Source organism: Crassostrea angulata, unplaced genomic scaffold (assembly GCF_025612915.1).
Source record: "Crassostrea angulata isolate pt1a10 unplaced genomic scaffold, ASM2561291v2 HiC_scaffold_106, whole genome shotgun sequence".
NCBI lineage: Eukaryota > Metazoa > Mollusca > Bivalvia > Ostreida > Ostreidae > Magallana > Magallana angulata.
The window spans coordinates 92,782-105,081 of NW_026441661.1; the positions used below are offsets into that span (position 1 = coordinate 92,782).

General features: G+C 36.9%; 1 protein-coding gene across 1 annotated transcript; it reads left to right on the forward strand.

Moving 5' to 3' along the window:
• Positions 1-2,273: 2,273 nt before the first annotated feature.
• LOC128169206 (ankyrin repeat domain-containing protein 16-like) lies at positions 2,274-8,790 on the forward strand. The gene is made up of 8 exons (XM_052835372.1): positions 2,274-2,360; positions 3,556-3,923; positions 4,810-4,932; positions 5,724-5,821; positions 6,210-6,361; positions 6,844-7,002; positions 7,323-7,401; positions 7,698-8,790. Exons 1-8 carry the CDS (start codon positions 2,274-2,276, stop codon positions 7,844-7,846), a joined length of 1,215 nt encoding a protein of 404 aa, XP_052691332.1. The 3' UTR covers positions 7,847-8,790.
• The last annotated feature ends 3,510 nt before the right edge of the window (positions 8,791-12,300 follow it).

Sequence of the window (12,300 nt, forward strand, 5' to 3'; positions counted from 1 at the left end):
GCTACGCGAGCAGCGCTTCGCGCCGCCTCGCTGCGCTCGCTATTAAGGGTAATTAATATAAAATACATTGTTAATGTCTTGAAATAAATGAATTAAGCGATATTTAGGCGGGTTAAGAAAACGTGACAGAGGATAAGGCTTGCTGAACCCTCTTTATGTTTTCAACCCGAGCCCATATATAGCTTATACTTCGAGACATTTATGTTTATTCCACAATATAATATCAATTTTACACATCAAACGAGCTATTTTCAACAAATTTCGCTGAATATCTGCAGTTGAAACTATCACGCCATGGCGTCAACAAAGCAAAAAGATGACGTCACAATACAAATGAAACGCTGCGCGAAAGAGTGCGTACTCGTTCTGTACTCGGCCTCGTTAAAATTCGCGGATCTGTTCACGTTTGCTTAGCAACTGGCTCGTTGAATTTCGAACCCAACGTAATTAATATGCAAAACTCTTGCACGCGATGGTGATATTACAGTCTCGGGAGGGCAATATAACTATTTCTCGCATTATCACCGGTGTGAGATCGGTTTGTCCGGTGTGAGACAGCAGTGTGAGATTTTTCTGTCTTACACTGTGTATAACTACGCTGTTTTAAAACGTAAACAAACGTTGTCTGCTGTAGGGAAATGCAAAATAGTGCATTGAGATTATCCATTAAGTAATTGTGTTGCATAATTAATCACAATTTTTCATATTTTAATTGCAAAAACTGTCGTATGCTTTCATTTAACTTGCACTATTTGAAGCACGCGGAGGGATAAACCGAAAGTAATCTTTTGAACGTCATAACAGAAAGTTGTCAAACATCATTTTTTTAAGCTAATATAATGCGAGAAAAATAATCATTCATTATATACTCGTGTGGGATAGTGAAATTCCACCTCGGGGCCAAGATTCACGGTCTAGGACTCGGCAAAGCCTCGTCCTAGACAGTGAATCTTGTCCCCTCGGTGGAATTTCACTATCCCACACTCGTAATAATGAATGATTCTATTATTCCTGTGAAATATAATTGTTTCCGGGAGGGCAATATAACTGTTTCCGGTGTGATTCAGCAATTTTCACGGCATAGTAATAAAATTATCTCATTTGTGACATAACGAGAAAACTTATTCAAAAATGGTATATTCATTGATATAGAACATACTCAATGGAAACAAATTCAAGATTATAAGCGTTAGATTTAAATTTTCAACAATCAGAAAATAACAGCTGACAATGATTAACGCATTTAACAAACTATACACACCTTTATAAAGGCCTTTAACTCAAAATGGCGACATATCTTTAGTGTTTACCATTTGTTTGCACTTCCTTGTTGATGGTTCTCCCTGGCAGCCTGTAAAAATCACGTGATTGGTTTAAATAAAACTTCCGGGTAACCCAAAAACGAGATTCAATACACCATGCGCTGATCGGGGTGGGGGGTGGGGGTGGGGTCCGAAACATCCCCTCTTTTCGTGTATACATAGTGAAATTACCGAAAATATCCACAGGCGCCTGTTTTAGACAGGAGGTCTATTTACACATTAGAATACCTCCTGTATGAAACAAGCGTTAAGCGCTGCCAAAAAATATCCCTCGTATCCCCCCCCCCCCCCCCCCCCGGATCCGCGCATGATACTTTGTGCTACATATAGTTTTGTTAAAGGACAGTAAAGATAATCTAATTCATCTTAGTTAAATTGAAAAGGTTAATGAGTATCATGATAAACATGTATTAGCCGACAGAAATGAAGTCTGGCTTATGAACTTCAACATAACGTTTGACATATCAGAATTGATGTTATAATATGTGTGTGATCGGAAGAACACTTTTGTGATTCCAATCTTATGAGTTGGTATATAAAATTAAACTCCCTGATGTGTAGGTCTCTATATCTCTTATTCCAGACCTAGTTTTTCTCCGACTTCGTCACGTCTACTGTCGTCTGTTCCTGTATGTCTGTTGACTGGTCCTCTGTCTCTATATAAGAGGAACTGGGTGGTTTCGCCCTCGTTACACGCGTGTTTTGAGATGTTTCGCCCCTGATTAAATACAAGTAATAAATCATGTAAATAATTGAAGCATAGATAGGTTTTATCCGATTACCTGCAATTATATCTTTAAGAATCCGTAATGTACTATCAAATTATGGATTTTTTCAAATAGACAAACCAAGAATTTAGTTTATTTTGCGACATTTTTTTTGTCAATCTGAGTCTTGCAATAATATATTTGATACATGTACCAGTAAATGTTGCAACATATAACGTTAGTTATGAATGCCCCAATCCAGGCACGTAGCATCGGGGGTGGGGGTGGGGTAGAGGGGATGCAGGAAACAGCTAAGTATGATCAAGAGCAGGCACGTAGCATCAGGGGGGGGGGGCACTTTTTCACGCAGCAAAGATTTTTCTTAAATTTACATTCAAAAAATTAAATTTACATGGAGTTGGCCCCCCCACTTTTCTGTGACCCTGTAAAAATTAAATTGAAAATAAAGATTGAAGTGAAAAATATACCCCCCCCAACGTATTTTTTATCCCCCCCCCTTTTTTTGCTTTCTTTGGATGAGTCTGCTGCCCCCCCCCCCCTCCCCCAACACACACACTTTCAAAAACGATGCTACGTGCCTGCAATCTAATTAAAATGAGATCCTTTACGCAACCGTATTTGACAGGAGCGTGAAGAATCTAATTTTAATTAGATTGTGAATGCTCACTCATAAGTTATTTCGTCGGTTAGTCTTTATATATATATATTAGATCGTTAATCTTTCATGTGCTGATCAAACAACATCCTGACATGCTATAGGCAGACATTAAATGCGGTTAAAACCTCTCGGGGTATTATAATATATTCTTTTTGTAGTTTATACAATATATTTTATAGTGGAGCATAAATTGTGCAATTCATGACTACCATCCCCAGGGGCCATAATGTTTTGGGGTAAAAAATTTACAATTCATATTTTTTAAAACAAAATCTTCTTTGTCAACTGTTGGACAATCAGTTGATAAACAAGCACATGCTGATGATAAATGAGGAGGCTTCTACCAAGTTATGGCTACAGGATCGGTGATTCTGATGTTGGAGCAGGGCTCCATTATAAGATAGTGATCGTTCAATAAATATTCAATATTATTCATCTTCTCTATGTACCATTTGTTTTAGCAGACAAACGAAGCACAGGGTTATAATTAATTTTTTTTCGAGAGGTGGACAAGCATAGCCTACATTCTGTCAACTTAATTCCAAAAGACCAGGCACGTAGTAGGGGGGGGGGGGGGCAGGGGGGCCCGCCCCCCCCCACCTTTTCTCGCACAAAAAAAAAGTTGTAAAGAAGAATTTACCTGAAGTTTGTTTTAAACTCGCTACCCGTATCTAAAGTTGCGTAATTTTGGTAAGAATATATAGTAAAAATAAATAGTGGTGTGCAACCTACAATATGTAGGTACAAATTCTAAAATTCAGTTAGATGACAAACCGGGAAAATGGTTGTTACAGCGCTCGGTTTTTCATCAAACCGACCTATTTTTATTTCCGATAAAATTTGAAAGATTGGTGCGAACTTGGTCAATACTTGCATAGTTCCTTTCTCAAGAATCATACCGCACTCTGCATGCTCTATTTTGACAGATGATCTTTTCAAAGCAGCTCAACATGGTGACTTAGATTACTTTAAAAACTCAGAAATTCCGCTGAATACGTCGTACGAAAAATCAGGAGACACTGCCCTGCACATTGCTGCAAGATGTGGCCATGCGGCTCTCGTGGAGCACCTGTCACTATCCCGTGCCTATGTGGAAATATCCAACCTTGACGGCAAGCGACCCTTACACGAGGCCGCTCAAGCCAGTCAACTGGAATGCGTCCAGATATTACTCCAGTTCGGGGCGCAGGTGGACAGCCTTAAGAGGGCTGATTGGTGAGTGTAAACACAAAGACCATGGTAACGAGTGAGTCAGAGTCCAGTAACTATGGTGATTGTTTAGTGAAAAATCATGGAAAATTGTGACTGATACTCATTTCCATGGTGACTGGGAACCAAGGTCAGGTGATTGACTATTCAATGATTTTAGAGTAACTGTAGACAGTAAATGTGTACTCCCATGGAATGAGTCCAAGATTGGCAAATAAACTCTATATCATTTTCCCTGTGATACAGTTTAACTTTAACCAACTTTAAATTTATTCAATAGTTGATATGTAGGGTACTATAGTCTGTCCCAAGTTATTGCTTCCATCGCTTTTTGATGATTTTTAATAAAATTACACATACCTGTGAAAAAAATACAGTTGAAATCGTTAAAAGGGAATATATCCAAGATATCGTCAATGATCAATTATCCCTTTCCACTCAGAAAAATTCACAGGAACGAAAACAGATTCCTTACGGAGATTTATAATGGGGAATGTTTACATCTTTTCTCCATTCGGAATACACTCGGAATACATCGGGCAATTTTTTATCGTTATCATCCAGGCTTATTAATGGCTGTTGCAATGCAAAATCTCCGTAGACTTTCAATTTCGGGATGTGTATTGAAACCTGAAGCGGTAGAGGGGGCGTTTCAAAACAGATAATCTGGACATTTTTTATATTAGTGGATGAAAGTAGTTTGAGCACAAAGGTATTTACCATTATTGAAATATCAAGCAAAAAGTGGTGGAAGCAAAAACTCGGGACAGAGTATAGGGAATGGTAGATAAGCATTGCCATACAAATCTGATGAAATGAACAATGTATATACATGTATAATACCCAACCCAAAGTACAAGTAGTTATACAGATTGAGAATATATTATAACAGGACACCTCTAATGCTGGCCTGCACAAAGGACGGTATTGAGGTTATCCAACAACTTCTGAAGTCTGGTGCGAATGTATCGCTGAAGAACAAAGATGGATGGACCCCGTTCCACATTGCATGCAGGTTTGTAGCTCATACTACATGTAGTTCCTCTGTGAAATGTTGACCTTCTTAAGTTCCCATATATAACAGATCAATTTACTTTCAGATTGGATTGACTGTAATTTGTTCTTCCATTAGTCATGTTAGTTTTGATATATTACTAACTGCGGATGCAGGTCTTTAGAATTAAACCCATGTATACTTGGCTCTCAGGGCCATTTGCCCTCCATTTAAAAAATTCAGGGGAGAGCCTCGCATCTTTAAATTGTTTTAACACTCTGAGTTCCTTAAATAAGAAGGAATAGTTGCTATCCATAGATCTACAAAATAGGTCTGTCAAAGCCAGGGATCAATCTAACTATCTCCAGCACAATTGACTAACCTGAATTAAGCTTCATGGAAATTCGCAATTGGGTCCACTAGGGGTTTACTTTGGGTTTACATGGTTTACTTAAGGTTTACTTTAGGTTTACTCGGGAATTGCTTTTAGGGTCAACTTTAAGCACTAAAGTGTGACTGATGCAGACCGGTCTTTTATTTTACCATATTACTACCTGTAATTCCTGCCCCTTGCATATTCCGAATACACATGAAGCGTCTGCTTTCAGGGGTATACTTCTGATCGGGGTTTACTCTGGGTCCACTCAATTAAACTCGGAGTAAACCCACAAAGTAAACCCAGGGTTTAGTTGGGGTGTACTTTCTGTTAGGTTGGGTCTGATCGGTACTGTAGCTCTCAGACCAGTAGACCACTATAGCAGTCTCTCTTTATTTTACAATAATTTTTTCATTAAAAATATATTTGTTTTCAGGGAAGGACACCTGGGTATTGTCCGCCTTCTCTATGAACATAACAACACTGTGATGAACACTGCCAGCAAGAACGGGAGGACCCCGCTACATACAGCAGGTCAATAAAAATAAAATGCTAAGTCATACTCTTCAACAAGGATTTTTGTGAATTATTGCGATCCCTAACACAAGTTCATTTTTCAAATTATATATACCAGTACATGTACTTGAAACAATTAGCGAAATGTGTACTCTGAGAATGATGACGTAAAAAGCTATAAAACATGAATGCATTTATGATTTGTTTTAAAATGACATGGTTGCCACCTTATAGTGTCTTTCTCTACTCTATGTGTTACTAGCTCTGTAATGGGCTAAAGCTACTACATGTGTTGTATATTCCAGCTCAACATGGTTGGCCTCTATGTTGTGTATTTCCTCTTTCTTTACTCTATGTGTAACTTTAGCTCTGTAGTGGGGTACACTTACTGGGTTGTATATTCCAGCTCTACATGGTTGCCACTCCGTGGTGACTTTCCTGCTAAGTGTCGGGCCATTTACTGAGGAAACCACTGACAGCTCAGGAAGTACACCGCTGATGGACGCCATTAAATCAGACCATGTAGAGGTCGCTCAAACTCTCATCTCAACACAAAAGGTATGGAAACATGTTAAGCTTGAACTAAATATAGCTTTACAGTTACATTTTGAAAATTTATGCATGCACAAAAGCAGATTAACAATCGTCTTAGACCTTTTTGGTTAAATGATATCATCTCACAAAATTTATACAGACAGTGCAAATTCCATCTATTCACATTTTTAAGTTGATGTGATCATGACTGTTTCATGATTTTAACGAGATTAAAAAGAATAACTTAAAAACACTTGTGAGCTACTGACGATCTTAATATCTTCAAGTTTGATGTATGTATAACAACACATCTATTCAACTAGTGACCATTAATACTTAATGATAACTCTTTACCAGGAAAGATATTCATCAAATTATATCAAGTAAAAGAAATTGAAGTACTTTTTTTGCCTTTAATCTTATACAGCTACATGTATGTGATCATTATGTTTGGTTTGACACGGTGACCTGTGTTGTCATTTTGTTGTGTGTTTTTGGTTTGACAGTGTGACCTTTGTCGTGAGGACAATGCCGGCCTGGGACCCCTCCACCTGGCCGCCCAGGGGGGATGTCTGAAGTCCGTGAAATTTCTGGTGGAAAGCTTAAAGGTCGATGTCAACTCAAGGTCATCAAAAGGGTTCATGCCACTATTTGTTGCAGCCAAGGTACTAATTAGTGTTGTTATACTTTCATGTTAAATACTAAATAATTGTTAAATACTATGAGGTGACAATTTCGGTCGGGGCATTAATTCCAAAAGAGCAGGCACGTCGGTTGACAATGGTTTTCTCGGGGTGTCAATTTCAACTGTTACCCTCCCAAACAGGCACTATTTAATATATATTACAATACTGAACTCTCTAAAGCCACTGGTATTGCTTGCAAAGAAAAAAAATTAAATTGAAAGTCAAAATAAAGTAAGGAGAGGTGGAGTAAGGGTTAGGGAACATTAATACAATTCAAACTACTTTTATTTTGTTTCAAGGAAGGACAACTCGGTGTAATTTCCTACTTGGTGTCTGCAGGAGCTGATGTCAATGTCACCGACACGAAAGGTAGAACAGGTACACAGTCAACAAAGCAAGGTTTTCTACAGAATTATTTTATATTTACAGGCTTCTAAAACAATATTAAGACATGCAATTCATATATCTATACTTTTATATGTATACATTGATTATCTCAATTTTTTAAGCAGTAAACTTTCAATAACAATATACTTTTTTAGTAACATCATATTTTACTTCATGTGTTTATATGAAATACCTGTAATTTGTAATGTTTTAATGTCATGTGAAGCACTACTCAATACACAACTGTTGAGAGCATTTTGATCAGTTTGTACACTTCTTCCTTGCAGCATTACACATTGCCGCCGGTGGTCAGCATTCAGAGACTTGTAGATATCTGTTGGAGAATGGAGCTGTCATCAGGGCAGATAACTCTGGTCTCACACCGGGCATGTTGGCTAGGAAACCAGACGTCTGCAGACTGTTTCAGGAAGTATGATCCCCGCCCATAGCAAGGATGAATTAGATCCCTGCCCATAGCACGACAGAATGTTGAAAATCTTATTTACACCAAAGCTTGTAGCAGACAGCATTTACTACTGGAAGAAAACCAAAGAGATGCAGTTCAAAGTTTTGATTTCATTGATGTTTTGCAAAGATGTGTAAACATGTACTGACATTTTTTTTAAATGGGAGACATTTTTTTTCTAAATCAACAGGAAAATCTGAATTAGGTGGAATTTTAGACCATACAGTTGCTGTTGAACTAGAATTTTGTGGACATTGATGCTCTGCTCTGATACCCTAACTTTATAAGGATAAACAGTATTGTTAGACATCATTCATGAACCAGAAAACCTCAGTTTAATTCAAAGTTAAATACTGAATGCATTTGAATACCCCATACACAGTGTTAGACTTCAGACAAAATTCCTTCTCTCATTACATCGAGTCTGTGGGGGTTTGTTTTCAATGTATTCTATATTTATGTTAACTTAATACATGTACATGTGCATCGATTTTTTTATGAATAAACGTGAAAAAATTGATAGCTTGTAGCTATATTTTTTTTGTAGAAAAATTGATTGCTTAACTTGTTTAATACATGTATACTGTTTATATTTATGCCAGTTGACAGATTAGAAAATATCCAGTTTTAAAAACAAAAAACTTGAAAACCAAGCTTTATAATTCTGCTAGGTATAGTATGCATAATTTAAATAAAAAAAACAACTCTTTGCTTTTGAATTTATTGATAATTAATATGTCATGTTATACTAGTAAATTTATCATGTTATACTAGTATATTCTTTATCATCAATCATCAAATAGTGTCTTATCAAAGGGCAGATAACCCTGGCAAGCTTGTGAACCACAGTTACATGGTATTAAGTCACTTTCTTTTCGATCAATGTACGAATAAACTGTTCTCTCTTCTCCTGAGGAAAGAAAATGATATTTCCTTGTAAATTTCAAAACTTGATTTACTACCAATAAATATATTACAATTAATTTTATAATTTTGTTTTTAACCACACGTTAATAACAATATAACGATTTAATGAAACATCAAGATTAAACGTACGCTGACCAAAGCTTGCAGCCACGGGAGCTTCATCCCGCACCCTAGTGATTGTACTATGTACCTGGTGTGTGTCCACGGGTACCTGCTGAACATGACGTGTGTGTACAGCACAGCCTGGAGTCAGGCCAACTCCTCCTGTGTCGACGCGGCTACTGTCAACTGTACACTCCAAGACGAGACCAAAGGGTTTTTTTTTCAGAAATTTTAAACGACATAATTATGTTTTCATATATAGCTAGCAGCATTCCTGCGCGAATCATGGTTTTTTTCCCGGGGGTGGTGTAGGTGGGGGGGCATGGCTGGGAGAGAATTTATCAGAAACACTCCCCTTATATATATCTGCATCTTCAGACCTCTCCTCATGGAAAATGTAAAGTTTTTGAAATCATATAGTACTTTCTAAAATCATCTATAAAAGAAGTTTAAATTTGAACATTTTAAATTACGTGTAATAGTACAAGTCTTATAAATAAATTTACAAGTCTGAAATAATATACCTGATTATCCATTTTTGAGGATAAAAACACATATTTCGAAAATAAAATAAATATTTAATAATTTTAATTTACTCATCATATCATATCACAAGTCTGAAATCGTGTACACGGTTATTTTTCATTCTATAGATTCCAAATCGTTTTCCTTCCCTTCCACTTTCGGGGAGTTCCCCGACCCCGAGAACTGCCAGAATTACTACGTGTGTTCGTTTGGGAGGGCGACACAAAAACAGTGCCAGGGAAACACCGGATGGAACCGGAAGCTGAAACTGGCCAAAAATCGTTTTTTCGATTTTAATGTTTACAATGTTCCAGTAAGGCATTTTCAATAGAATTTGAGTGTCATTTGATGAGTTATAAGCGAGTTCGGAGCTTACAATTCTACACTATGTAAACAATGCGGTTGTTTAAATTTTGAATGTTGGAGTGAAAATTCCAGTTTTAGACCTAAAATGAATGTGTTAATTGTTAGGAACTGTTTATTAATGCTTAAAAATGAATAATAAGAATGACAAACCAGCTTTGAACGATTTTGTAATGGTATGTTGAACCTATGTAAACAAAAAAAAAAACCAGGACACGAGCCTTGTTTACATAAAGAATAATTGTAAGCCCTGTGTCTTGCATAAAACTCAACGACTGGCACCCAAATTTCATTTGATCATTAGAAATGCATTCCTAAAGCATTGCAAAAAATAAAACAGAAAAATGAAATTTGACCTAAATCGTGACCATGCCCCTTTAAATGCTGTAGGTTCATGATAATTTCAGCATACATCTACCTGGTATAAAAACTGTTGGCAGGATATCTAAGCATCAGGGGGCTGAGGGTGGGCTGTTCTCCTCCATCAACTTTTTTTCGCAAAGGATATTTTTCGTGAGACCTCGCCCACACCCCCACCCCCACCATATCATATTTTAGGAGGATACAACATAGTGATATGGAGAATTGATATTTGAATTAAAGGTTGATACTGCACATTCCTTCCACGGAATGGCATCTTAAATGAAAAATATTCTTTTAGGTTAAAACTTTATTCTTTGTAAAGATTTTGGATCAGCCCCCCCCCCCCACACACACACACACATACACACGAACACGGTGCTACGTGCATGATAGGAACTTTCTTGATATCATTAAAGAAATTATCATATAGTATATCAAGCACGTATAGCATCAGGGGAGGGGCTGCCCCCCCCTCCACCTTTTCTCGCACCAAATAACATTCTTAAATAATTTACATAGTAAAAATTGAATTATCATGGGGTTTCCCACCCCACCCCCTCACTTTTTGGGAGTATGTATAACAATTGGAATAGAAATGAGAGAAATCGAAGTTATAAGTTATAAATCTACGCCAACCCACCCCCCCCCCCCCCCCCCCCGACGGATAAGGATTTTGAAAATTTTTTGGGAACTGCCTTTTCCCTTTTTTTTTTTTTGGTCAAGAGTTTTTGGATGAATCTGCCCCCCCCCCCCCCATCCCCACTTTCAAAATCGATGCTACATGCCTGTATAAGGCTATGAAGAAAAAAAACATTTCTCATTCAAACATTGATTGCTGACCGACCTTGCTTTGCTACGCCATGCTATAATGGAGGGACGTGCGTTGAGAGTGGAGCAAACTACACGTGCACTTGTATCCATGGTTCCGACCCGGCCTCAGATTGGCGGTCAAGTTAGTTGTTCAGTTTTATTTCTGTATAAGATAATCCCGTTTCCTATCATTTATTGTCATAATCATGTTGTTTTTCTATTTTTACAGCGATTGACTTTTGTCTTAAAAACCCTTGTAAGTTGTTCCCATACTAAAGTTTGCTTACCTCACCTCGGGGGTTTCACATGCCAAAACCAAAGATTAAGTAATTCGTGAATTGTTATGCACTGTATCTGTGAAGTAGTAAATATAAGTAAAAAAAAATATTTTTTAAAAGTTTTCTAAAGCCTGCGCACGGTTTTGAACTTTGAGTGCTAGTTGAAGCTATCTGATAAATTCGGGGGGGGGGGGGGGGGGGGAGGGGGTCTCTATAGATCTAGATTTAGTTAGAACAGAGAAAAATGATATTTGCAAAGATTGGCAATATACATCTTTAACGTAATAATATCATGATTAATTTTCTGTACCGATGTTTTAGCTATGTCATGTATATAAATCAAGCTTAAGATTATTTAATTTTCATTTCTTAGATTGTCAAAAGAACAGCGCTCTTCATTTCCATACGAGGATACGAATTTGGGAGATTCTAAAAAGAGATTTGACTTCATTGTTTTTAGACAAAATGGTAATAAATCATGACACAGAATCTTGTGAGTTTTTTTTATCTATGACAAGATATAACATTAGATGTATCTACAAGCTTACGGACGTGACTACGTTTTGTGCATAGTGAATCTAAACCTTATCTTTAAAACTCGAATTTTCAAATTACAAAACTAGGTTACTCTGAAAAATCCATTACTTTCTGTTGTAACGCATGTCCGTAAAAATGTTTAAGGGGGTTGGGTGGAGTTTCGTGTTGAAACGTAGCTAAAATTGATTCTAAGGCATTAATCAGGAAATTGATGTACAAATCTAGTTTTGAAAGTTTAAAAGATTGGGAGGATTACAGTTAGGTTACAGTATATGGCTATAGTCGGAAATCTAATTTAAAATAGTTACGTAGATGTTGCAATTTAGTTTGTTTGAATTGAACAAAACCAAGAAAAAAACTTATAATCAATTATGACTACATTAAAGTGGAAATAAATTCATTGAAATGTTTAAACCAAAAATATAACAACCTGAATGTTTCAGATTGCCTTATAAGGTGCTTACCCAGTATTTGCAAAAAAAAATATATAATAATGTAAATAACTGATGTACATTCTTC